Raw genomic sequence first — 27,721 nt, 5'->3', positions numbered from 1 at the left:
TTGTTTAAGTATAAGTCCTAAATATAGGAATAGGAAAAGGTGAAAAGTAATTACATGTCAGTAAAACAAATATTACTGATATGTAATTACTTTTCACCTTTTTCCTATTCTGACATACAGGTATTAATGAAGAAACATTAACAACAGTGATCTGAAATAGCATAATATTGATTGATTGTAATTAATAAAAAAGTAAATGTATCCCCCCCGCCGTCCCTCTTGTGAATATGGTGCTTCAGATGAAAGATCAAGCACGGAAGTAAATATTTATTACTATTTCCTCGTATATTCGGATTTTCCCAGGTGTTGCTAGACTTCAGGGAAGTATAAATTCAGGCAAGCAGTGCAGAAGTGTAGAAGCCTTGTGGCCCGGCACAAGCTGAGCAATAAGCATTTCTAAGAGCATTACCTGAGATTGTGATGCTAAAACCTGAACAAATCATGTGGGTAAGTAGTGAAACATTGTTATAAATGATCAATATTTCAAAATAATTCCAAAATTCTACAGCACCCTGTTCGCATCTATTGATGACTTGTTTTCGAGTGTATTTATTTATTTATTTATTTATTTATTTATTGCAGACTCCACTGTTGTTTGGAATAATTTTCAATTTCTTGTCGGAGACCATCGTGGAAGGGAAACATTTGGGATGCTACCATGAATGTGAACATGGGTTCAACAAAGTCCAGCAAAAGCTGCTTCGCGCCTTGCGTGCAACCAACAAACACGCGCCTCTGCCGCCTGTTAATCATGCAGCAGACTCCTGCCCGGCTTTCTTGAGCGAGCTGACGCGTCATGAGCGGTCTTCACTGGGGCACAATAAGCGCTCACTCGCCCCCTGGCGGATAAGGTAGGTGTCAATCACTACACGAACTGTAGCGCAATATTTGTTGTACTGTTGTTTAAATCGGTGTTGATCGTTCGGTTGACGAAACATTGATTAAAAAATAGTAATAATTCCAGAAAACACGAGTTGACAATTTGATCTAGGACTTTTATACATGTACAGATTTTAAGTCTAGCCCTCACAGCCTCGTTTTCATTCTCGTCAAAAATACGGCTCTACTCTGAATATGGTCTATAGGGGCCTATTAAGTCTTCTGCTCAGTTTGTTTGTTCCTATGGCTTAAGAATTGTAAAAGCATTTCATACTCTCTAAAGAATAATAACGAAATGAACCCAATATCTGGTAGTTTTTGGGACCAGCAAAAAAGACTAATGTGGCTGTTTTAATTGTATTTTCAGAACTGTGCATAAGCCAGACATGTTGCCCCCAACATATGAAGAAGCAGAGTGTTTGTGTGAAGGATGCATCATTAACGGCACTGAAGACAGGACCTACAACTCTGTGCCTGTGGAGGAAAATAGATTATTTCTGAAAAAGGTCAAGTGTCCATTTGATGAGAACAAATACTCTTTAGAGTATGAATATGTGAAAGTAACTGTGGCCTGTACCTGTGTGGTACCTAAGCATTGATCTCTTAAAGAGGACAATATTGACAAAAAAACAAAAGTGTAGAGACTTGTCTCATATACTGTGTCGTGTTTGTTTTGAAATGCGATTTTTGTATGCTTATATTAATGAGCTTTTAATGTTGCATGTGTCACGACTTATTTTTTAGCTTTAAACCAACATGGTCTTTCTTGAATGGAAAGCATATTTGTATTATTGTAAAACACTACTTTATCTTGGCTTTTAATTTATTTATATAATAATTTATTGACTATTTATTAAACTTTTATGTCTGCGAATATGAATCTTGTGCCTGACTTGCCATTTTGAATCAAGCGAGGAATTCAACTCTGTCAGTGACAGGAATAGTAATATGAAGTTGATGTTTTATTATTATGACAGTAAAATGTATTTGAATGTTTTGTTTTCCTAAACCTTGTAATGTGTCCTGATGGTATTATATTTATGTAATGTAAAACAAAATAAAATCTGTGGTGAACTTCACCTGACCATTCATTCACTCACTCACTCACTCACATCTGTAGATTTCTATGTGTTAAATGTCTGGAATCTAAGAATTCATTTTCCTCCTCTGTAGTGAATTTAGAGCATGCATGCCAAATTTTTATGTCTATTATATTTAACCCTCAGAGATCGAAGCTTTGACATTTATGATTTAATATGTTTTTTTCCACCTTAAAAGTGTTTTTAGCAAGCCACTGATTAAATAAAAAAGGGGTTTTGAAGCGTGTTTTGTTTTGGGGTGAATTTTTGTGACTTAAGTAGTCAGTGGGGGAAATCTTGATTTTTAAAGGGATAGTTCACCCCAAAATTACAATTTTCTCACCATTTACTCACCCTCATGCCATCTCAGATGTGTATGACTTTCTTTCTACAGCAAAACATAAACAAAGATTTTTAGAAGAATATCTCAGCTCTGTAGGTCCATACAATGCAAGTGAATGGTGATCAGATATTTGTAGCTCCAAAAATCACATAAAGGAAACAAAAGTAATCCATATGAGTACAGTGTTTAAGTCCAGATCTTCAGAAGCGATATGTTAGGTGTGCGTTTAGAAACAGATCAATATTTTAAACCTCTACTTTAACTTCCACTTTCAGATGTGAAAGTGAAAATAAACAGGCACCAAGTGAAAGTGGAGATTGAGTAAAAAAAAGGACTTACATTTTGATCTGTTTCTCACCCACACCTGTTATATTGCATCAGAAGATATGAATTTAACCACTGTAGTCGTATGGATTATTTGTATGTGTCCTTTATGTGATTTTTGGAGCTTCAAAGTTCTGGTCACCATTCACTTGCATTGTATGGAGCTACAGAGCTGAGATATTCTTCTAAAAATCTGTTTGTGTTCTGCTGAAGAGACATACACAAGTCATACGCATCTGAGATGGCATGAGGGTGAGTAAATGATGAGAGAATTTCATTTTTTGGAGAACTATCCCTTTAAAAATACTTTTCTTTGGAGTGAATTTGTGTGAATTTAGCTGTGACATTCAATATGCATTTTCCCCCACAAAACTGTTGTTGTGATACAGTTCAGAGTGCTGTTATGTGTAGCTGTTTTAAAACAATTTCTTCGAAATAATAATAATAATAATAATAATAATAATAATAACATTTAGCTTTAGCCTTTACTGTGATGCAATTTTTAAAATATGCTTGTTTTGCTACAAACACACACACACACACAAATCCTTAAAACTGGCATTTTGCTTGGTCTGAGGAGGATAATATTACGTTGATTTTTTTTTTAAGAAGTCAATTTGTAGGACTTTTGTTTTGAAATGCTGTCCATCCCGTGGCTATGACGTTTAACCTTCGCGACAAACTTTGTGTAGACAACACATTGCTTCAAAAATGACCACTGCACTATTAAAGTCTCTTAGCATATTAACCAAACCCATTCGAGGTAAGAGAAAATATCTTACACGCAGAGGTCGAGAATTGTTATTACTTACATGTTTGGGGAAATAATATTAAAGCATAATTTTCTCTAACTGCCTGTTTGTTATATTCAGCCAGTCTGTTGTCGTAACAGCACTTCTAATGTTGTCGACACGCCTCTTTTCTAGACTCTCACTTGAGCGATGGTCTAAGCACGCAAACGACACTTTTGTCAGCTCTCCAGACGAACCTGTCGGAGCTTCGCGAGCGGATGTCAGCTGGAGAGCTGGAGGAAGCCCACCTAATGCTAGAGGAGACCAGGAGAGAGATCACATGGGTGTGCAGTGATACAGATGACCTAACCTGGGGCTTTGTCCAGGAATGTCTTCTATTACTGTTCTGCCTGGCACGTCACTTCACCCGCCTCCTGGAAGACTTTCACCAGAATCCTGCTGCACCAAATCTTAGGACCCCTGAAGCTGCCCCACCTCTGCCACCAGATGTGCTCAGTGTGGCCCAGCAGAAGACACTTGGCACTGTGCTGCAGTTTGTTGTCACATTGGGTCTCTGCCCATATTTGGCCCCTGGTGTGGGGGTGGCCCTGGGGCTGAGGTCAGCCTTTGGGGCTGCAGTGGAGGAGGCAGTGCGTCACGATGTGGCCCCTGTAGGGGAACGTCGTCTACTTATCACCACTAACGTTTTGCTGGATGTGTCTACCCTGTCGTCCCTAGCAACTCCTGTTTTCACACGCCACCTGGGTGACATCATGGCAGCTCTGTGTCAATTGGCATATCGCCCCGAAGGAGAGAGCACAAAGAGCAATAAGGTTTAATTATTTTTTGACTTCATTATACTAATGACCTCATTATAGATCTAGACTCTGTGGTTTCCACGGTCATGGAAAACCTGGAAGTATTCAGAAATTTTTCAAGTTGGGACTTACAGACCTGGAAGAGGCTTAGGAAATCCTTGCTGAAAAACAAAACAAAACAAAAAAACAGCTTAAATCAGCCTAGGCTGGTTTGCTGGTCTTAGCTGTTCTCCCAGCCTGGTCATGTTGGTCTATTGGCTGTTTTTTAGAGGGGGTTGCGGGTGCTTTTCAGCTGGTAAGGCAGAGAAACCAGCTGAATACCAGCTTGTCCAGGCTAGAAATAAAACCAGCAAACCATCTTACGGTTCTTAAGTTGTTTGATGCTTTTAGTAGACAGCTGTATAGTGAATATATATTTCTTGATGGATCTTTCTGCTTATGTGTGTATATATATATATATATATATTCTCAGCTCTTTAATGGTTTGTTCACCAAAAAAATGAAAATGTTATCATTTACTCACCTCCATGTTTTTCCAAATTTTCCTTACGTTGAACACAAAAAGTGATATTAAGTCTTATTCCACATTCAGTGTCATTGTGTGGAAAAATTATGTTATGAAAGTGAATAGTAACTCATTGGGAGCAACATAAGTGTGAGTACATTATATCATATCACTTCGAAAGTCAGTGATTTAACCACTGGAGTCGTATGGATTACTTTTATGCTGATTTATGTGATTTTGGAGCTTCATAGTTTTGGTCACCATTCACTTGCATTGTGTGGACCTACAGAGCTGAAATATTCTTCTAAAAATCTTTGTGTTCTGCAGGAGAAATAAAGTCATACACATCTGGTATGGCATGAGGGTGAGTAAATGATGAGAGAATTTTCAATTTTGGGTGAACGATTGAAGTTAATTTTTAATCCTTATTCAGTAGTCACAAATTACAGGAAAAGACGAGAAAATTCATTGGTCAAAGTTTTTGGGAACTGTCTAGATAATTTTTTTTTTTATGTTTACAACAGAATTGATCTCATGTTCTTCCAAGTGAATAATTTAACCTATTTTGTCCATTGTTTTCTTTGACAGGGGCTGACAGTAGAGGAACGCAAATCCTGCAAAGAAGCACTTCACAATCTTTTAGGAAAAGTGTATCAGCCAATTGTCATTAAGGAACTGCTTGTTCTCCAAGGGGGACCTAAACAGGTGTGGTTTGCTAATTTTCTGAATTATATGTCCACGGTTTTGTGTTAACATGTATATGAATACATTGAGTAGGGCTGGGCGATTAATCGAATTTTATTTTCAATTATGTTTTTGACTTCCAACGATTATGAAAACAAGATAATCGAGATAAAACTATTATTGTGCCATATTCCGTTTAGCAATGAAACACCCTGGCGTTATATCTTTTAAGCATAATTTATTAAAGTTCAAATAATAAGGAAGCGAGGGCGCGGGGACGCTTGTCACTCGCGCACGTTTGCTGCAGCTAGATTATAACGTAGTGAATCATAATATATGTGTCCCGTTCACTGTGTGTATCTTATCATGAAGAAAATTGGTGATATGCAGCTCTGTTAAGAAGTTTTTTTTGTGAGTTAAAGATGGATCGAAGTGAACATAAAGTTGAGAGAGTGTAGTCTTAGCCCATTATACACTGCAACAAAATAAGTTTTGATTTGTTTTTGTTTTGGCTTGTTTTCCAAAATAATATCTAAAACTCCTTTAAAACAACGTACATTTACTTTAGGAGCTATATTGCAGAAGACAAAATTGTTATCGGAGAATGTTGAAATACAGTATTTAATCAGGGCTCGACATTAACGCTGGTCCAGGTGGATTAACAAGTGGATTTGTGAAGGGGCAAGTAAAAGACAATTTTTACTTGCCAGACCGGACAAGCAGACTGATTAAAACATCAGTAATGAAAAAAATAACCATATACACTATATTGCCAAAAGTATTCGCTCATCTGCCTTTAGACGCATATGAACTTAAGTGACATCCCATTCTTAATCCATAGGGTTTAATATGACGTCGGCCCACCCTTTGCAGCTATAACAGCTTCAACTATTCTGGGAAGGCTTTCCACAAGGTTTAGGAGTGTGTTTATGGGAATTTTTGACCATTCTTCCAGAAGTGCATTTGTGAGGTCAGACACTGATGTTGGACGAGAAGGCCTGGCTCGCAGTCTTCACTCTAATTCATCCCAAAGGTGCTCTATCGGGTTGAGGTCAGGACTCTGTGCAGGCCAGTCAAGTTCTTCCACACCAAACTCGCTCATCCATGTCTTTATGGACCTTGCTTTGTGCACTGGTGCGCAGTCATGTTGGAACAGGAAGGGGCCATCCCCAAACTGTTCCCACAAAGTTGGGAGCATGGAATTGTCCAAAATCTCTTGGTATGCTGAAGCATTCAGAGTTCCTTTCACTGGAACTAAGGGGCCAAGCCCAGCTCCTGAAAAACAACCCCACACCATAATCCCCCCTCCACCAAACTTCACAGTTGGCACAATGCAGTCAGACAAGTACCGTTCTCCTGGCAACCGCCAAACCCAGACTCGTCCATCAGATTGCCAGATGGAGAAGCGTGATTCGTCACTCCAGAGAACGTGTCTCCACTGCTCTAGAGTCCAGTGGCGGCGTGCTTTACACCACTGCATCCGACGCTTTGCATTGCACTTGGTGATGTATGGCTTGGATGCAGCTGCTCGGCCATGGAAACCCATTCCATGAAGCTCTCTACGCACTGTTCTTGAGCTAATCTGAAGGCCACATGAACTTTGGAGGTCTGTAGCGATTGACTCTGCAGAAAGTTGGCGACCTCTGCGCACTATGCGCCTCAGCATCCGCTGACCCCGCTCTGTCATTTTACGTGGCCTACCACTTCGTGGCTGAGTTGCTGTCATTCCCAATCGCTTCCACTTTGTTATAATACCACTGACAGTTGACTGTGGAATATTTAGTAGCAAGGAAATTTCAAAACTGGACTTGTTGCACAGGTGGCATCCTATCACAGCACCACGCTGGAATTCACTGAGCTCCTGAGAGCGGCCCATTCTTTCACAAATGTTTGTAGAAGCAGTCTGCATGCCTAGGTGCTTCATTTTATACACCTGTGGCCATGGAAGTGATTGGAACCTGTCACTTGAATTCAATTATTTGTATGGGTGAGCGAATACTTTTGGCAATATAGTGTATATTTGTGATAGCCTAGGTCTGTGTAACTTATTAGAAAGTTCATATTTTTATTCTGCTGTTGAAAGTAATCAGGAGCACATAATTTTATAATTCACAAGCGATCTAGTAACAGCTGCACCCTGTTTGATTGACAGCTGGCGTATGTGTGTGTTCCAAAAATGCTCGTGCTAATGCGCACCTGAAAGGTCAAATACATTTCAAAATTCCGCCAAAATGCCTGTCTTGGTGAGGTAAAAATGTAAACACAGAGAGTGATGTCTAAAGCAGTGTTTCCCAACCACTGTGCCACGGCACACTAGTGTGCCATGAAAGATTGTAAGGTGTACCATGGAAAATTATAAAATTCCACAAAATAAATAAATGCATAAAAAAAAAAACAACTCCACACCTTTCTGAGAAATTTGCCATTTTGGAAACATAATCGGTCACTTTTGTGATTGTGAAGAGCAATGATTAATGTGCATAAGTGACTGATATTTATATGCGTTAAGGGTCTTTCACATGACTCGCGTCAGCGTCGTCAGTCTATGAAGTGACGCCACTTTACACCAAAGTGTTTTTCACACACACTTTTTTGCTTCACCAATAATGTCTTTGAGAGTACTAAGCAACAAGAAATATTAAAAAACTGTCCAAATTTGTGAAGAGACATTGAATGTCTCATCATTTCTTTTAATTCGTTTACAAATATCAGTGACCCCAGTTATTGAACTAATTTAAATTCACCAAGAAAACGCTTAGACCTAAACATAAGTCCTTTTATTACTTTCTGCTTTCAAAGCAACTGCAAGCTTTTTTTCTCTTTTCCAAATATATGTTTTCAATGTTTATTGTGCACGTCTCCCGCTTTTTTACGTGGCAAACTCGTAAAATCGCCCCTCTGTGACGCGCTCTGCAACTCTTGTCATGTGGAGGGCAATGCTGCGCTTGACGCTGGAGATGAAAGAACATTATTGATACTCAAAATTATTATTATTTGTCTATTACTGTGGTCTTTTCTGATAAAAGCCATGCTCAGCAGTTTCAATAGGCTACTGTAAGAAAATGATACTGTAGATCTGCTTTGTGTTTATAATTCTTATACTGAAATCAGTAGATTTGTTGCCATGCAAGTTTTAATAAAGGAGAAGGTAAGGACGTTATTGAAACTCACTATTATTAGACTATTACTGTTGTCTTTTTGGATGAAAAATAATGTTCAGACTGAAGGAAGAATATAGATCTGCTTTGTTCTTTTAATGCTTAAACACTATAAAGTCTCTTGGTAGAGTTCGGTCATGAACAACTCAAAATGATTCACTGACTCACTCATAGCACATAAGATGCTCATTTTCCGCCACCTAGTGACATTTCCAGAAGGGGTCACAGAACTAATCAGTTAATAAAATTGAACAAATTTGTGAAACAGAAGCAAGCCTCACCAAAATACTCTTTATTTTGCAGCTAATCCTGCACAATTGTGAACTTGAATAAACTTGAATCACTAAATATCTAGAATTGGTGCTTTTAGCTTATTCTTTAAAAACATATCCCCAGAAAAAATGTTCGTGGACCAGCGATTGTCTTACCTTTTTCGCCCCTCATGAGTTTGCATCCCTGTAATTTGTTGTGGCATTGCAAGAACAAATCTACAAATTAGGAAAGAAGCAAATTTGTTGTTTTGTCATTACCCATTTAGCACTCTTGCCACATGTGACTTCACACAGTGTAGCCTACCTATATGATTTTTTTTTTTTTTTTTTTTGCACAGCCGAATTTCAAACATTACAAGTAAACATGCTACTAAGACGGACAGAAAACATGGACAGTTTCTTGAAAAGGAAAAAAATTGACGATGGTTAGCCTGTGTGGGATAGTGGTGTGCCGTAGAATTGTTTAGTCATAAAAAGTGTGTGCCGCGGAGAAAAAAGCGGATTTGAATTGAAATGTCGGAATTGTAAGTATAAATGTAAGCTAATAGTCCTGCTGCTGTCTAGTGTGTCATTATAACAAGAAAACACTCACTGCTCTTGACTAAGTAAATTTAGTAGCTTTAAAAAGTATTAATGTATTATAATCATACAGTGAAGACCAGTAGTAGTTTTATGTTGCATTTCATTCTGAATGTTTACTTGAATAATTGATAGCCTACTGCTGTTAAAAAAAAGCACATAATTTTCTTAATTTTCATTATTTGTTCTATTATTTTTAATCTATTTCTATTCATTGCTGTTTTTTTCATTGTTATTTTATTACTGACTGTTTTATTACTAGTTTTGAATAATTACTTAACTTGAAACCATTCTTCCATAATTAACATATTAGTAGTGATATTATTTCTTGTGGTTTTGAAGCGGGTATTGAGAATCATCAAATTTCACTACCGACTACAGAAATTTTGGTATTGTGATAATGTATAGCCTTTATTGTACATGGTAGATCTTGCTGCAATAACATGATGAAAAAGCAGATCTCATTCCATAGAAGTGGGAGCACCCCTGCTGTTAATGATGGCGATGGAGGCTTTCCTTTATTTGACTACCATACGTAACATAAAATTATTATCATATGACAGTAGCCTCCTCCCCTACTCAGTGCAGTTTGCATTTCAAGTTCAAGGAAATCCACAGTTAAAAAGACAAAAAAAAAAAAAAAAGTTCAATAAATGCATGATGTTTCCAAAGTCAATGAGTAATTGTTTTAAATAATCGTGATTATGATTTTTGCCATAATCAAGCAGCCCTAACATTTAGGCATCTTTTTGTGAATCAGCGATATTCTTTGTCTGTACTATAGGCATCTTCAGGCTCCAGAGGTGGAAGTGCTGGAGGTAAGGCTCTGATCCAAGCACCTCCTTGGCTGAGGCGCCTGTGTGGACAGCTGCTGTCTGAGAGGTTAATGCAACCTCATGGGGTCCAAGCTGTAGTGAGGGCCATCCTAGAGGGGACCGGAGGTAAGCAGGAATGGGACTGAATTAAGAGTCCAGAGCTGCATTTCCCAAAAGCATGTTAAGCTAAATAGATCGTAGAAATCATTGGCGCCAGTTGTCTCTACGATCAACTTAAGCTTGCGATGCTTTTGGGAAATGCAGCCCAGAACATTTCAAATAAACATCTATAGACTTTTGATTACTGAATTTGATTTCTATTGGTATAACTGTGTTGAATTAAGTTTAAAAGGAAGGTTGTGGGGATTTTCGCATTGGATTCTCACCTGGGTATTTCTCAGTTTTGTTTTTATGTTTTCCATCCAGTGGTTCTAACATATGCACCTTTATAAAATGCAGCATAGTTGAACCACTTGTTGGAGTTGCAACTGTGACCTGTAGTCTGGGAAAGTACATTAACTCTAAAAAGGTGTAGAGGAAACCCATGATGTTGTGGCTAAACAAGCTAAAAATAGGATTGAGTGAGAGATAATGCCAGTGATTGGGAACATATGTTTTGCATATTGTATAAACAGTGCATGGTCAGATGGTTCTGCAGTTATGTTATCCGTCTTTCGAATGACATGTTAAACTGAGGTCCTGACTCTCTGTGGTCATTAAAAATCCCAGGACACTTCTCGTAAAGAGTAGGGGTGTAACCCCGGTCTACTGGCCAAATTCCCCCCATTGGCCCTTCTCAGTCATGGCCTCCTAATAATCCCCATTGATTAATTGGCTCTATAACTCTACTCTCTCCTCTCCACCAATAGCTGGTGTGTGATGGGCGTTTTTACGCACTGTGGCTGCCGTCGCATCATCCAGGTGGATGCTGCACACTGTAATGTAATCATTGTTATTAATTGGTGATGGAAAAATATACATTTTCATTCAGTACATCACTTTGGAAAATGTCCTCATATACTGTATTTCCAGTGGGTTTATAATGCTAGGTTATACTATTTGTATTTGTATTTTTATAACTGTTGCTCTTGAAATTCAGCTTGTACTTTTGGCCATGTTTACTTGTATTTTCCATCTCTGACCAGCAGGTGGAGACTCTGACTGGAGGAAATGTGATGCTGTGGCCAAGATCCTCGCCTCCTGTCCTCAGCAATCCCTCTCTGCTGAGAGCTACTACAGTCAAGTGTGTCCACAGGTAAAAATATCCCATGTTTCTGTTTTTACAATGAAAAGCATCTATTGCAATAATGATGTTTTAGAATTTTAGTTGGTTGCATGTGTTGAACGTTGACGTAATAGCAAAAATGTAAATCTGGATTAAAGGATTAGTTCACCCAAAAATGAATTAAATAATTTATTCACCCTCATCTCCTTCCAAACTGTATAACTTTCTGTCCTCTGTGGAACACATATTTCAACATATTTCAAAATTGCCCCATCAAATCTGCTCCCGAGACACATGCAAACAAATGGAGGTCAGCATAATTGATCATAATCTTCAAGCGTATATATGAAAATATACATTGTAGGGGAAGATTTTCAGCTAATATTGCTGTATCATTTTGTTCCACACACAAAGTTGTCATATAATTCCAGATTTTTTTGAGGGTGATTTTGTTTTCTTTGGAGCATAAAAGTCATGCATTGTGTACACAAGATGTGCCTTTTATACAAAGGTATAAAAATTACTCTAACTAGACCATATCATTATCTTTGGAGTCAGATACTGGAGCTTCTGCATTTCAAAGACAAACTTACTGCACAGCAGTTCCAGAGAGTTGCCACCAGGGCGGTGCTCACCATGGTGCAAGAGCGGCCTGAGTTTGCGCAGCGATTCCTACTCTTGCCTCTTCTCTCCCCTCTTCATCGCTGTACAGAGGGAACTGGTTAGTGTGTGTATATTAGTTACAGGATTTTATAGCAGCTTATTTAATTGAGTTTGTTTTGCTGTAAAATTGTCTGAGTGAAAGAACTGCGTCATGTTGCACACTAATGAGTGTTTTCGTAACACACAGGAATGGTGCTTCAATTAATTATAAAGGCATGTCATCTTTAGAGCATTAACAATTAACTGATAAGCCAACCGTGGGATGCTTTCATATTTTTTATGTTTTGAGATTAACTGTATTGCAGGCAATGACCTATCCCAGGATGCAGTGCAAGAGTGGGAGCTGACTCGCTGTATTGAGGATATATACAAAGTAAGTAAACTGTGTTTAAGCCATGCTCTGCATCATCACATCTATGAACATAATTTACATAATAATACTGTTTCACTCTGATCAGATCTGTGTGGTGGGTAACAATCCATCAGAAGTGCTGCTTAAAGCACTGGATGATGCATTCTCAACCCTTTTCAGTCTGTTTTGCTTCACCAAACAGAACGTCTCTCACTTACGGTCAGTGTGCATTTTGAATTTGGCTTGTTGTTAGGAATGTTCAGGTATTTTATCCATTATATTTGTCTTTATTAGAAGTTTGGAGAAGACTAATAGGGATTGTTCTCTACAGCATACCTTGTCAGGAGATCCTGATATGGTGTCTATCTCATTCAAAGCGCTCTGTAGCTCTTTCCCTGCTGAAACGCTTGTGTGGCCTCCTAGGAGAGGTGGACGGAGTCAGACATGACTTTCAGTTCTCACCTGGCAGTGAGGGAGGAGCCAGACTTACAGTTAGAGAGCCTATCAGGTAATTAACTAACAAACCTACGATCACGCAATCATGCAGTGTTTTGTGGAAAGCATATGAACAATCATAACATCTGCCCCTATCTCTGTGTTTTGGCAGTGATGAAGATGATGTTCTCTTTGAGAAGGTCTCAGGTGATCAATGGAGAGTGCAGTGTTTGGTGCAGCTGTTGGAAGAGATGAAGGACAGTGACATGCCTGGAGAGTTTTTCCTGCTGTTGTTGCAGGTAGTGACCTCTTCTGCAGTGTAGCTCAACATTTCGATGCCACAGGATGTATTAATACTCTAAACTAAGGATTGAGTTAACAGAGGATTTAAAATATATTTTAAACTTTAAAAGAGAAGTTTATAATTTCTGCACCACTAGTGTCACAAAACGGAAGTGCAAAAAGGTTCCCTGTCTTCCATTGAACAGAGAAACAAACCATCCCATCACAAACTTACGCCATTGGTTGAGCTAATTTTGCCATGTTCGGCTGGTTGGGTGCTCAAACAGACAGAGCAATGTTTTAATAGCACCACAAAGCAAAAGTGTTTGCACTTTTTGGTGGAATCCACTTATGAATGGCTTCCTTATAATAACTCTATATTAAGTTTAACATGGAAAAAAATACACACATGACCTTTTAAGTTTTTTTTTTTTTTCACTATTAGCCTTTTTGTGTTTGCCCTAAATATATTTTTTAAATCTCTTCTGTTTAATCTTCAATCAGAAATCTCCAACTAAGTCGATACTGAGACACATAGAATTTTTAGCATGTCACAAATGAAGTGTGATTGTTCTCATGCTTTATTCAGTATCTGATGTGTCTGTTTCATTCTGGTTTACAGGATTTAACAGCTCTGGCTGCTGAAAAAGAGGACAGAGTTGAGGAGGTGGTAGACACTTCATCTATGACCCTGCTGGAGTTAGAGCAGCACCTGCTGGGCCGTGAGATTGGACACGGACAGAGACTGGCTCTACTGCAGACACTGGCCATCATGTGTGAGGGTCTGCCACATACAGCACTGCTCCGCAAACCCACTCAGGTGTGACGTAGAAGAATAAAGTAACTTGAAATTAATGTTATTGCAGTTTAATATGGTGTTTAGTTTTTAGGTGAATTGTGTCAAAGTAAATAAGATTGGATTTTCCATGCAAACAGCCTTTTGTTTGCTCCTTTACTTTAAACTAACAGTATGATCACTTTTGTCTGGTTACTCTGTTTCTGTCGGGATGGTTTTTAAGGGAAACGGGGACTGTCTAAATATAGAGCACATCATCTCCTAGCCAGCTCTGTTCCATTTTTCCAGTAACACATTGCATCTTCTGTCTGACCATTATTTAGGGCACAGATCCCATGGCTGATATTTCACAACACGCAGGAGGCAGTTGTGCTACTTTATATAGAGTAGGTGTAATCTCTAAAGTAGTTGTATGCCAGTAATACAACCTCTCTCTCCCTCTTTCTCTACCCACAGGTGGTTGGGTTCATAGTGTCCATGCTGAAGAGGGCTTGTGTTGGTCTGGAGCATGGCATTGACAGTCCAGTGGAGAGTCAAACTCTCAGTATGGGAATGGGGCTTGTAGCCACTCTCCTGTCTGGAGCTGCCGAGGTAGTGTACTACAATTTTGAATTGTATTTTGAAAGCAGCGTATTCATTTATGCTGCATGAACAAGGTTTTCTCGACTTCCCTCAGGTGTTCTGCTATACATTTTATGACCTCGTATTTATTGAGAGACTACGTGGAATATTTGCTCTTTTAAAAATGTGTTTGTCTCACCTCAGGACTTTTTAACGAACTGCAAAAAAGCTTACTAGAAAAGGAGACCAGTTACAGTTCCTAAAATATATGGACTTGTTGGGGGCCGTTCACACCAGAACTGCTTTTGCGTCCATCTGCCCTGTTTTTTTATTGTTTTGCTACGTAAACTTGCGCTATATAAACATCTTTGACCATTGTGCCGTGTTTTTTATACACTGTGTCAAGTTAACGTGAAATTTTAAAATGTTTGTCTTGTGACACCTGCGTTCTTTTACATTCGTTGCACTGTTTCTAGATTTTTTTAGTGCAATGACACTATCTGTCTGAGCAGCCCCTTATGCATCAACTACCCATTTGTAACTGTGCTTGTATTTTTTCAGCTGAGTGCAGATGATTACTTGTCAATGGCTACACTGCTGCCTCCTTTAGAGCAGATATCTCAGCAGCACCCAGAGACTGTCATCCAGGAGTTGGCTTCTGATCTGAGGGCCACCATCGCTACACATGGGGCATACCACCCTAAAACAGTCTCCAGAACAGATTGCCAGCACAATCCAGACCCCAGTACTTCTCAGCCAACAGGGCAAAGTTCAAACACCCTCCCAGCCAATATACCCTCATCTAGACTTCTCTCCATACCCCAGACTAGCCCAACAAGTCGCAGAGGTGATGCCTCACCAGGACAACCTCCCTCCACTCATTCATATAGCTCTGAGGACACTCCTAGGACTTTGGTTAGCCAAGTTCCCACATCATCAGTGTCACGACCCAAACACACAACAGATCCTGGTGAAGCACCTAAAGTTAAAGACTCATGCCATGGTACTGAACCAAAACCTGGGCAGTCAGCTGGAAGAATAGCCAATCCTGGGATTTCTGAGGGCCCACCCAGTAAAGCTTTCACAGAGTGCCTGCTAGAGGCCTGTGACCCAGATGTTCCCTCTAAATCTGTAGCACTACGTTCACTGACTCGCTCTGTTAGAGATGGAGACAAGGAAGCACTGCAGAACAAGGACAAACTACTGACTGTGAGTCTGTGAGTGTGTGTGTATGTGTGTATGTGTGTAAATGTTAACCATTCCATCAGATAAAACCAGTCTAGTGAGGATTTTTTTAAATAAAAATACATTACTTTTGATATGAAAGTTACAATATATAATAAATAGCAGTTTAATATACAATAGATAAACTATACTGTATATTCAGGCCTTTACAGTTTATTCCCAGGGAACATAAATACCTTGAATGCACTATAAGTAAATGTATATTTTAGACAAAATTTTTATTATATTTATTATTATTTTTTGTTGACTGTGATGATAATAATAATAGTATTATTATATTTATATAATATTTACTGGTATATAATATATTTATATTGTTAAATTATTGGATTTGTATTATTAATTTTTCATTTAAATAATATTCAAAATATAATATTGTATTATTATAAAAAAATTTATTATCATATTATTTAGCACACTCATTTCTAACTTTTTCAAAATGCTAATACATTTTCTTTAGGTTTATTTCGTTTTAGCTTATAAAATCAGTCAAGTAACAGGTTTGCCTTTGATGCAGGCAATCATTATAGTATAAAATAAACACTTATTCTTGACTCTCAGTATACATTATTCTCTCTAATATTAAAAGCCAGGTGTCCTGTACACACCTCTCCTGGGGTTTGTGTTCATTCTTCTGCCCTGGGTGACACTGTTTATTTGGCCCAGTGATTCTCAGTGTTTCTCTTTCTCCTCTGAGCTTGTTTTGAGGGTGGGTGAAGGTATAGACCATGTTTAATAAATGAGGGGGGATGTTTGGTGTGTAAAACTTCTTGCTTGAGGGCATTTGAAGACCCTCATGGGGTCTATTTATGATGGGGACTTTCTCCAGTGTCTCATCTAATATTCTCTGTAATAAGAACCTTCTTTGTGTCCAACACTTCATAGTAAATCCAATTCACTTATACACAGTGTGTCACACTAACAGTAACATAACACTTAGCAACCCAGTAACACACAGTGGGTTAAATCTGAGAAATAAACAGAAGGTTTTAGGATTTTGTCAAATTTAAACGTTAACACTGAAATGTTATGACGTAAAATGTAGAAGGAAAGTTTAAGGTTTTGCACTATTTCTAGATCATTACTAATTAAATGTACTGTAAGCACATGGGTGACATTGATCATGTTAACTCATTTGTACAAAAGGTTAGATTTCCTTGCTTCCATTTAAGCACACAAGATGATCTTTGGAACATTTCAAATTATGCTGGAAAAACAATTTTTGCACAGACTTGTAGAGTCCATGTCAGCTTGAGTGCATGCTGTCATTAAAGCAAAAGGGGACTTACCAAATACTAAATAATTCTGAAATTCGTGTTTATTTTTCTAAATAATTTTCAATTCAAGTTTTCACTCAAATTGTTATTGCTGATAATATAATTTGTCATTAAAATTATACATATATTTGGATGTTATTTGTAACCGTGTCTATTTCTGAATTTTGACTGATTTTTTAACCCATAAATGTCTCCTTTTGTGTTAAATTTCAACTTACTCTTACTCCATTTCACCTCTCATGAACTCATTTAAATCTTTTAAAACTGCAGGTCATAGAAACGTATGTTGTAATTTGCATTGCAGTAAATGTGCTGAGAGCTCATCTAATGGGCCCTTGAAACCTGTCAGCGATAATTAGACTAAGGAATTAATGAACTCTGCCTTAGTTTTTTGTTCAGCTTTCAGTGAGTTACTTTTATATCTTGCAGCTCTTTCTGGAGAACTTGGAGCATGAAGACTCCTTTGTGTATCTGTCAGCCATTCAAGGTAAGATATGGGAGGAATGTGACCTTATATTCATTCATGTTAAGAAATACTTTCATTCGTTTAAGAAACCAGTTTAAAACCATTGGAAATGCAAACCCTTAATTATTTTTTAAATTAATAATTACATTTATTTGTTTACAACTTGTTTTTTATTGGTTAAATGACTGTTGTTTTACAATGGAGGCATAAATGGAAAACCTGATTCACTGACTTGGAATGGCAATGAGGCTGTAAGGGATAGACTCTTCAATGGGCTGTACTGCAGTTTAAAGAGTTTTTAGATCATTCTGCGGACAAAACATTGAAAAAATATCTTTCCAACAACATTCAATAGACAACAAACTCAAGACAACATGAGTTGTGAAAAATCAGATGTGATCTAGGAGCTTTATACAGCTTTATATCGTGCATTCCATTGAAGAGATGGTAAGTCTGTCCCTCACAGCCTTGTTTTCATTCAGTTTAAAAATCAAAGATGGCTGTACTGTGAATAAGGTCTATATGTGTTCATCCCGTATGTTGCTGATGGACACATCGCTCATTCCCACCCTTTCTTTACATCTGCTTAATGGATACAGATGTTTTGTTAAACCTTTCATTTGTTAATCAACCAGTCCTTTGCTTTCCCGTAATGACTAGACAAAAGCATCTGTTTCCTTGGATTTTGCCCTGTCTTTAGTGTACTTTATAAAAAATCTGAAAAGAATGAGTTACTAAATTACTATTATTATTTAATTCTTTCATTTGTAATTATAAAAATTACATTTCCTTATTAATATAATAACATTTGTTTTCATTTCCATGTATAAGGTCTAACCTCCATTATATATAGATTTATTGTACATTGATTAGCAGTTGTAATGAGAGAGAGAGAGGTCTTTTGCAGAAATTCCCGAATCAATCTCAGGTTATTTTAGGAATAGTTGTTAGATTTAAAGGACGCTGTTTCTGGGCCAACTGGCAGATTTGGAGTGTTTTATTTTGGGTCGATTAGCTAAACCTGCTTTCCCACAATTCCTATCAGTCATTCATATGATCTCATTTCTTGTCCTTTAATGGTGATTGGACTATCTCAACTCTTTCAGCCTAGTTGAAACATTTATTGCTCAGACAGCCTGTTACGTTTTTTTACTTCAGCTTCTATCAGGTTTCCAATTTTCATTTAATCAGTTTCTTTCTCCTCTCTCCTATATGTAGGTTTGGCAGTGTTGGCTGACACTTTCCCTGAGCAAATTCTGCAGAGATTGCTGGGAGAGTATCAGACTGGAGCGACTGTGTGTTCCCCCAAGAGGCAGCACTCCCTGGAGACATGTCTCAAAGTGGGCGAGGTTTTAATGAGAGCCAGCCGGGCGATGGGTAAGCCCATCCTTCCTTCCTTGCTTCCTTCCTTGCTTCCTTTCCCTGCCTTCCTTTACTTTTCCTTCCTTCCTTCACTCCTTCTCATTTCCATCCTTCATTCCTTTTCCTTTAATTCTTTCACTCATTTCCCTTTCCTCCCTTCCTTTTCATTCATTTCCTTTTCCCTTCCTTAATTACTTCCCTCTCTTTCTCTCCCCTTCCTTCCTTCCTTCCTTCCTTCACTCCTTTGTTACTTTTCCTTTATCTCTTTGCTTCCTACCTTTTCTTTTATCCTTCTCTCCTTTTCCTTCCTTATTTCCCTCTCTCCTTTTCTTTCTTTCTTTCTTTCTCCTTCCTTTCTTCCTTCCCTGCCTTTCTTTATTTCTTTTTACTTTGTCTTTTTCTTTCATTCTCCTTTCTCTCTTTCTCTCTTTCTTTCTTTCTTTCTTTCTTTCTTTCTTTCCAGGACCTATTTGTAAGATCTGTGCAGTGCCGTGCCCCCAAGCACAAGTGTGCGGTTATTCATTGTGTCTCGAGAACATTCAGTTTGGCTCTGATGCTCGTCGCCTTGGCCCTGGCTCTAAACTAACAGAATGAGCTCTCTAAAAGCCCAAGAGCTGCTACAGTCTGCCGCAACCTCACAATGAGTCTCACAGCTCGCTGTCACATTCATAGTGTCTTCACACACACAGCAGGGGGCATCGCACACTTCACCAGCACACACACTTCACCAGAACACTTGAGCTCTGTTTACATTTTGAGACCATTTGTATTATCAAATGAGACGCTGGTTTCTGACCTTGACTTTACAAGTGTGTTTAAGCTTGTAATAACATATCTAACCACAACATGCTGTTTCATAATGGTCACATCCAGACCAGTACGTAATTAAATAAATCCTCACTCTGCAGAAGCGTGCCCCTGGTTTCTAATTAAACATGTCGCTTTGTAAGGGGTCTGGACAGATGGCCACAGTTAACAAGAAGCACAGGATTAAAGATACACTTTTTTTGTCCCTTTCTTTCACCACCTCTTGACACACACACACACACACACACACTTTTTTTCTCTCCAAGATGTAGTTCACAATAGTCATTACATCTTTCTGATCTGGTTAGGGGACTGGTCTTCTTAACAAGTGGACATTGATGTCTGATTAGAACAGGTCCTTGCACATGGGTTTTGCAAGGTTTTAAACAGTTTTAATGACAACTCAAACAGAGCTTTCTGTGATCTTACTTAAAACATTATCAGTGGGGCAAAAGTTTTTCATGTTTAATCCTCATTTCCCCCAAAGAATACTAATTCCTTTCACCCTAATACCTGTTACAAGAGCCCTTTTCCTCATGAGCCAAGAAATGCTCAGTTTAGGGGCTTTGCTCATGCTGTAAGAATGTGCTTTGGACTTTGTCAGACTTTCACACTGAGATGGAGCGATTGAAAGAGAAGCGGTGACTTCAGCTGTTGGCGTGTGCATGTGTGCTTGTGTGTGTGTGTGTGTGTGTATTCAGAGTAGGCGGATACTGTATATGGCCGAGAACTATAAGTGCTATTCGTAAGAAGTACATTTTCTTTTATTATTTTTTTATACATAATAAGAATTTAGCTCCAGTACTCTAAACTGATTGGCTTATAAAAACACCAGGATCCTTCACTGTTTGTATCACGCATGTCTGTGGTCGTGGCTGCCAATCTGTGCGTTGCTCTGTGACATCCAATGGTTGCTCCTGTTTTGGCTCCGTTTGGAACCGTTTTCATTAGTGCAGCAAAAATAGACAAAACAACTGGGCTTATTTTGTCTAAAATATTACTTTAATAACTATTTGTTTACAGAACTGTTGTATAAAACAGAATCATTCTAATTTTGTCCTCTGTTGTTGTAGGTGACCTGGCTCCACACTACGGCCGCCCTCTGATCGGTGTGTTCCTAAATGGCACTCGAGACAAGAGGAGTAGTGTGCGTGCCAGCAGCCTCTCAAACCTGGGTGAACTGTGCCAACGTCTCAACTTTTCCCTTGGACCGCTGGCGCAAGAGGTAGTGCCTCTGTTGTAATCAAAACTCACAAGTCAAGTCAACCAGTCAAGCTGACAAAAAGTTGAATCATTCTCTAATTAGTACTTTAGAAGCGGATCCCCCGGATGCCTCTAGTCTGATGTCATCTTTCTCTTTCCTGTGCACAGCTGTGTGTGTGTACACATGCACATCTTTCACCACTCGTGTCTAGTCAGTGCTGAGATAGAACAAATGGGCCATATATGGATGAACCCAAACCCATAGCTTCAATTTCACTGATTTGTCTGTTAGGATCAGTCAATATCTTGACTGCAAAGCTTCAGCACATAGGTGTGTTTGTGTGTTTGTTTGTGTGTGTGTGTGTGTGTGAGCAAATTGATTTCAGTGCTTACAAGGCAGCACTGCATTAATGTTCCCTAAAGATGCTATTTTTATTCTACTCCACAATTGTATTCAGTTAATTCACCTCAAACCACTGCATTCAAATTTGTTTTTTCAGATAATTTAATTCTTAGATGTGTATATATTTTTGTTTTTTATAAAATTAAGAAATTAATTGTTAGAATGTTTGATCAAAAGCTTACTGTGAGCAATGGTCCCTTGTAATATCTGCGTACTAAATTGCAAATTGTCATCTTCTTTCTTTGCAAACCACATTTTAATTGGACTTTTTTTCTTTCTTCATTTTATTCTTTCATGCAAAGGCATCACATAAGCTGCGCAATTTGTTGATTCTCAGCAAACTAGATATGTGCTGAGTGTCATAAAAACAGCAAAGCCTTTCTCTTGCAGCATTTAATTTATACTGAACCAAAGCCAAAAACCTAAACTTACTTTAATCTTGCACAAAAAACAATATTGTCTTAATGCCTTGCAAGCACTCCTTCAGGAAATGTAATTATATTTTTCTTTGATCTTTGTGCCAATATGTGAAATTTGTCACTATATGCATGCATAGTTGTAAAGTGTGTGTTTTTCATGTATTAGTGTGTGGTGCTTGAGAGAATTTCCTGTAAGAGGCTGAGCTGCAGCAGTGGACCAGCAATGGATCTTCATGAATAAGCATCCCTGTCACTGTGAGTAACTGGGCTGCTTATTCATGAAAGAGCCGCCTGCAACAGGCTGCCCTCAGCTAGTTCATCAGCCTTCTGCAGACCCATGTTCATGTGTATAGGCATCAGATGATCCACTCCATTAACATCGAGATTAATTAGTGCAGCACTGCGGATATCTCCGGCTTGCGCTATGCCTTCAGAAACATGTCCTCTGTTTTTGACCTCTTTGTGTGCTGGTTCCTGCAGCTGAGCACATGTCTGACCGCCCTGATAAAGACAGACAGAGAGGCAGAGGTTCGGAGGGCTGCGGTTCACGTCATCGCTCTGGTTCTCAGAGGCCTCAGTGATAAAACTACTCAGGTAGGTGTTTTTTTATTTTATTTATTTGATATATAACGACAGTTTATAGTGTAAATTGTCAAGCTTCAAAAATGAAATTAAATAAAAGCACCATAAATGTGTCCATAAGAATAGCTGTGTGTGAGGAACAGACGGAAATGTAATTTTTTTTTATTTACTGAATCTTCCCCACCACCAAAGCTTTGGAATTTAATTCATGACCTCATTCATATAAAACACTTCTCGTGTGTGTCATAACCAAACATGGGCACACCACTTTGAATATGCTGAATGGAAATTGAGATTTGATAGCTGCAGCAGAGGGGAAGGTATAGTGCTGTGAAAAAGTATATGTCCCCTTTCTGATTTCTTCTATTTTTGTGTATTGTTCATATTAAATTGTTTTAGATCTTCAAACGAGATATAACATAAAACAAAGGCAACCTGAGTAAACACAAATACAGTTTTCAAATGTATAGTTTTTTTATTGAAGCAAAAAAGTTATCCAAAACCTATATCACCCATGTGAAAAACTAACTGCCCCCTCAAACGTAATAGTTGGTTGTGCCAACTTTAGCAACAACTGTAACCAAACGCTTACGATAACTGGAGATCAGTCTTTCACAACGTTGTGGTGGAATTTTGACCCACTCTTCTTTGAAGAACTGCTTCAGTTCAGCCACATTGGAGGGTTTTCGAGGATGAACTGCCCATTTAAGGTCCTGCTACAGCAGCTCAATCGGGTTCAAGTCAGGACTTTGATTAGGCCACTCCAAAACTGTAATTTTGCTTCTGAGCCATTCAGAGGTTGACTTACTCCTATACTTCGGATAAATGTCTTGCTATATTATCCAGTTGCACTTGAGCTTCAACTCATGTACTGATGACCAGATGTTCTCCTTTAGGATTTTCTGGTAGAGAGCAGAATTCATGTTTCCCTCAATAATTGCAAGTCGCCCTGACCCTGAAGCAGCAAAGCATCCTCACACATCACACTACCACCACCATGTGTGACCGTAGGTATGATGTTCTTTTTGTGGAATTCTGTGTTTGATTTACGCCAGATGTAACGGGACCCCTTTCTTTTAAACAGTTCCACAGAACATTCTCCCAAAAGCTTTGAGGATCATCAAGGTGTGTTTTGGCAAAATTCAGATGAGCCTTAATGTTCTTCTGGGTTAGCAGTGGTTTTCTCCTCGCCACATTTCCATGGATAGCATTTTTGACCAGTGTCTTTCTGATAGTGGAGTTATGAACAGTGACCTTTATTGAGAGAGAGGCTTGCAGTTCCATTGATGTTGTCCTTGGCTTTTTTGTGACTTCCTGGATGAGTCGTCCCTGTGGTCTTAGAGGAATTTGGAAGGTCTGCCATTCCTGGGAATGGTCACTACTGTGCCAAGTGTTCTCCATTTGGAGATAATGGCTCTCACTGTGGTTCTTTGGAGTCCCAGAGCCTTTGAAATAGCTTTGTAACCCTTCCCAGACTGATGTATTTCAGTCATATTTTTCCTTATAATTTCTGGAATTTCTTTCGACCTTGGCGTAGTGTGCTACTGGGTGAGACCTTTTAGCCAACTTCATATTGCTGAAAACTTTATATTTAGGTGTTGATTTGATTGAACAGGGCTGGCAGTAATCAGGCCTGGATGGGTCTAGTCCAGCTGAACCAAATTATGAATGCAGTTTCATAGATTTGGGGATTTAGTAACTACGGGGGCAAATATTTTTTCACACAGGCCCAGTTTGTATTGGATAACTTTTTTGCTTCAGTAAATAAAATTTTCATTTAAAAACTGTATTTTGTGTTTACTCAGATTGTTTTTGTTTTATGTTAGATTTTGTTTGAGATATACACAAAAACAAAAGAAATACTTTTTCACAGCACTGTATTTTTGGGAAATCAACTTTTTACATTTCAAATAATAGCAGAATTTACATTTTTTAGGCAAACTATTCCTTTAAGTTGAAAATACATCTACTGTTTGAGTGTGTCAAGTTCATGAGGGTTGGTGGTTAGGTCATCCGCTTTGGTGTTTGCGGACCAACACACATGTTCAGTGGGAGGAATTCCTCTAGCATCTGGAGGGATGCTGCTGCTGTTGTGAGCATCTGTAATTTTCTACTCTCTTATTTAGAGGTCACCTTCTTTGTAAGACAACACATGCTCTGTCTAATCATCACTATTTCCTGACACTCCAGTTCCCACAGACCTGATCACTCTTCCAACAATTACAGTTCTAACACCCCCAATCCATTCAATCCAGTCATTCATCAAACTAAAGCTCCTAGAGGTCCATTGGTGCATAATAAATAGTATCAACAGATCTCAACCTTATAATAATAATAAATTATCAAATTGAGAATAGACCAGTGATCATTACACACAAGAATATATTCTTATAAAATATCTCACATATCTCATTAGATCAATGTTTTTGTGAAACATCTATTGTGCCTCAGACTTTTGCACAGTATTATATGTAAATATACACACACATATACTGTATATACAGGATGGATGGATGGATTATAAGATTCTCACTAGACATGACTTGTATAGAGGAATATATTTAATTCTGCATAGAGGTTGACACATAAAATACCCCTAAATCAACATCTGCCCTGTCAATTTACTGTTTGAAGCCTATGGCAGAATTTTGATAAAACAGACACTTTAAACTTAATTTTAAACACATATGAATTGATCCCATGACCTCAATGCAGACAGAACTGGCCACTGCTGCTGCAGGTGACCTTTTATACTTTTGACGCTTAGATTTACAGCACTAGTGTCCACTCTAGTTATGATTCTGACCCTTGAAATATTTGCATCCTCACTATTATAGGCTACGTTTTGCCAAAAAAGGTAATTCCGTACTGTCCCTTATGTGGACCTTGGCATTGGGCTGGGTGCAAAGTCACATCTGTCACTGCTGTCTGTTGGGTTTCCCAGGATGCGGGCTGACACAGGTCCTTCTGGAATGAGGAAAGGTAGTTACTTGGTACAGCTGTTGCAGTGTATAATGAGATGGCTTGTCCATGTAAACCATAAGTCACAGGCCCTAGTGTCCTCTTAGTATGAAGCTAAGAAGCCAAAAACAGCTGACAGCTCACAAAACTTCATCATGCCCAGTGCTGAGAGGGAGAAGGTCAAGAGACCATCTGCCTCAGGAGACATATATTCATTATTTTACTTTGCTAGTTTGCTCTTTTTGTTGTAGTCTGTTGTATAGTAAAACTTTACTCCTGCTAACTAAGTGCTTTCTCGCTCTCTCACCTTTTGCTTCTTTTTCAGGTTCTTGGGGATGTTTTATTAGAGTTGTATCGGGCTCTGAAATGGGTGGTGCGGTCAGACCCAGATGATGTGGCCGTACTCCATGCTCAACTCGCTCTGGAAGAGCTTGATGTTGTCATGAGGAGGTTCATCTTCCCTCAACAGAAACTTGAGAAAAAGATTGTGGTTCTTCCTTGAAAGCGCTCCAGGAGTAACATAAGCTCTCGAACAGACAGAGGTTTACCTTTTAGATTTCTACTCTCCATTTCATTATTTAACCCTGTAGTTATACCTGTAGGTTTATACCCTTTTAGGGTTTTCTTTTTTTTTTTATGCCCATATTTCCATACTCGGCCTGAAAAACCTGTCTTTGGCATTGATAAACTAGCATTCCGCCTTTTGTTATCGGGTAGATTACAGGGCACCTGAAAGGCATAAGATATGTCTCTGTAAACAGAGCTATAGAAGCCCTGCAGTAGCTAATTTCCACTCTGTTCTATACTGGTGATAAAATGGGTGTTTGCTTTTTTTTTTTATAAAGATGGCTGGGTCATGAAATCATTGTAAGACATCACAGGGCAATTAGTCATTCTACTTTAATTCCTTCCCCTGCGCATACTGAAACTTTCCATAAGCCCCCCTCATTAACCGTCTCTATGGCTTTCTAACCTGTGTGGTCTACCCCAGAGCAGAGCTGATAAAATATCATGCAAATATTTAATGTTAGCATTTCTGCTAGCTTATAACATTTTAGTTTGTTCATGATGCCTCTGAAATGAAATAAAGAGTGCAGATTTTTTTCAAAGCATGTTGTGCTAACATCGTGTGTTCGTTGCTTATTGTCATCTCCAGTTTTATTTTCCTTTTGCTATGATTGTTTTAAAGACATTGGAAATGTGAGCACATGCCTGAACATCTGGGGCAGGTTGCATGGTCAAAAATTCCTGTCTGCTCTATGCTGTAAGGTAATGGAGGTTAACTAACTGTTAACCTGCTAAAAATAGTTCATATTGTAAAATGAACAAAGCATTTGAATTAGAGGGCATTGTTCAATCCATGTTTAATGTTACACTGTCTGATAATATACAGTGTATATATACAGTTATTTATATATATATACCGTATGATTTTCCTATTATTTCCTATTGACATTAAAGCAGAAGTAAAATAACCATATTATTAGACAAATCTTTTTGTGCCTTAGTCTTCTGCATAGTATTACAACATAGTACAGTTTAATGTACTTTTAATGTATGATGGAAATATACTGACATTTTTAAAACACAAAACTTCGTCCCCGGTCCAAAAAGTACATTTATTTAATTAGGCTGCAAAACAGCTCATTTCAAACTTCTGCAAATTTCTATCAGATAGATGAATACATTAGCATATGACCGTCCATAATTACATCAACAACACCTATTCTGTGTTTAGCAATTTAGACCCCTAGTCTCAGCGAGATAATTAGGAAATATATATATTTTTTTAACTATTATTACACGGCTCTCTAGAAAACTCAACTCTGTCAATTGTGACATCTAGCAGTACGATATTTCTGTATAAAGATTGCACATTCAGGGATAAAGTGATATCTGACCAGTCATCGGGTATTACGAGTCATCTTTCCTACTTGTGGTATCATTCTGCAATCTCTACAAGTATGCTAATATAAGAAATTAAACTCAAATCAATGTTTCATGTCCATTTATTTATTTGGCAGGTAGTCGTGTTATAAGTGGGATAATGTCATCTTACTTATTAACACCTAAATATCTAACCATAACAGTAAAAAGTGAGAAAGTTTGCCAAACCTTACGCTGTTCCTGACTGTGTGCAGCACCTGCTACTCTGTATATCTTTCAGAAGGATCCCAATATTAGAAACAAGCAGTTGAAGTTTATTTTTAACAATGCCTCTGATCATTTCAGTCCAATCTTAAGTTCGTGTGACGCATTTCAGCACATATTGTTTTGTGATCCAGACACAATGGAATGCAGGCTTGCAAAGAGGCTGTTATTGAAGGGTCACGTAGCACAAACTATATTGGATTTTTTACATAGAATTCTTAGAGTTCACCCAAAAATGAAAATTCTCTCATAATTTACTGACCCTCATGCCATCTCAGATGTGTTTGACTTTGTTCATCTGCTGAACTCAAATGAAGATTTTTAGAAGAATATCTCAGCTCTTT

At 38.3% G+C, this 27,721-nt stretch overlaps 2 protein-coding genes across 3 annotated transcripts; both read left to right on the top strand.

Annotated features, from left to right (window-relative positions):
- The first annotated feature begins 441 nt into the window (after positions 1-441).
- il17c (interleukin 17c) lies at positions 442-1,789 on the top strand. The gene is made up of 3 exons (XM_051656223.1): positions 442-447; positions 583-851; positions 1,247-1,789. Exons 1-3 carry the CDS (start codon positions 442-444, stop codon positions 1,476-1,478), a joined length of 507 nt encoding a protein of 168 aa, XP_051512183.1. The 3' UTR covers positions 1,479-1,789.
- Positions 1,790-3,270: 1,481 nt separating this feature from the next.
- On the top strand, positions 3,271-27,614 carry tango6 (transport and golgi organization 6 homolog (Drosophila)). Of its 2 annotated transcripts, none has more exons than XM_051657072.1 (18): positions 3,271-3,388; positions 3,552-4,189; positions 5,268-5,384; positions 10,157-10,313; positions 11,336-11,442; positions 11,971-12,133; positions 12,381-12,448; positions 12,534-12,646; positions 12,759-12,935; positions 13,035-13,161; positions 13,767-13,964; positions 14,397-14,531; positions 15,063-15,710; positions 17,453-17,510; positions 18,708-18,866; positions 20,732-20,883; positions 22,164-22,277; positions 25,552-27,614. In XM_051657072.1, exons 1-18 carry the CDS (start codon positions 3,337-3,339, stop codon positions 25,726-25,728), a joined length of 3,360 nt encoding a protein of 1,119 aa, XP_051513032.1. In that variant the 5' UTR covers positions 3,271-3,336; the 3' UTR covers positions 25,729-27,614. The 2 variants fall into 2 exon arrangements, with proteins under 2 accessions (XP_051513032.1, XP_051513031.1); XM_051657071.1 differs by having other exon boundaries at positions 11,333-11,442.
- The last annotated feature ends 107 nt before the right edge of the window (positions 27,615-27,721 follow it).

Source organism: Myxocyprinus asiaticus, chromosome 26 (assembly GCF_019703515.2).
Source record: "Myxocyprinus asiaticus isolate MX2 ecotype Aquarium Trade chromosome 26, UBuf_Myxa_2, whole genome shotgun sequence".
Lineage (NCBI taxonomy): Eukaryota > Metazoa > Chordata > Actinopteri > Cypriniformes > Catostomidae > Myxocyprinus > Myxocyprinus asiaticus.
This window is presented reverse-complemented; position numbering and strand designations above follow the sequence as displayed.

Excerpts from the sequence above, each read along its gene's own strand:
- il17c (XM_051656223.1), top strand. Across the intron at positions 852-1,246 it reads CTCGCCCCCTGGCGGATAAG|AACTGTGCATAAGCCAGACA; the intron begins GTAGGTGTCAAT and ends TTGTATTTTCAG.
- tango6 (XM_051657071.1), top strand. The coding sequence starts at position 3,337 with ATGACCACTGCACTATTAAAGTCTCTTAGCATATTAACCAAACCCATT. Across the intron at positions 15,711-17,452 it reads ACAAGGACAAACTACTGACT|CTCTTTCTGGAGAACTTGGA; the intron begins GTGAGTCTGTGA and ends TATATCTTGCAG. Across the intron at positions 22,278-25,551 it reads TCAGTGATAAAACTACTCAG|GTTCTTGGGGATGTTTTATT; the intron begins GTAGGTGTTTTT and ends CTTCTTTTTCAG.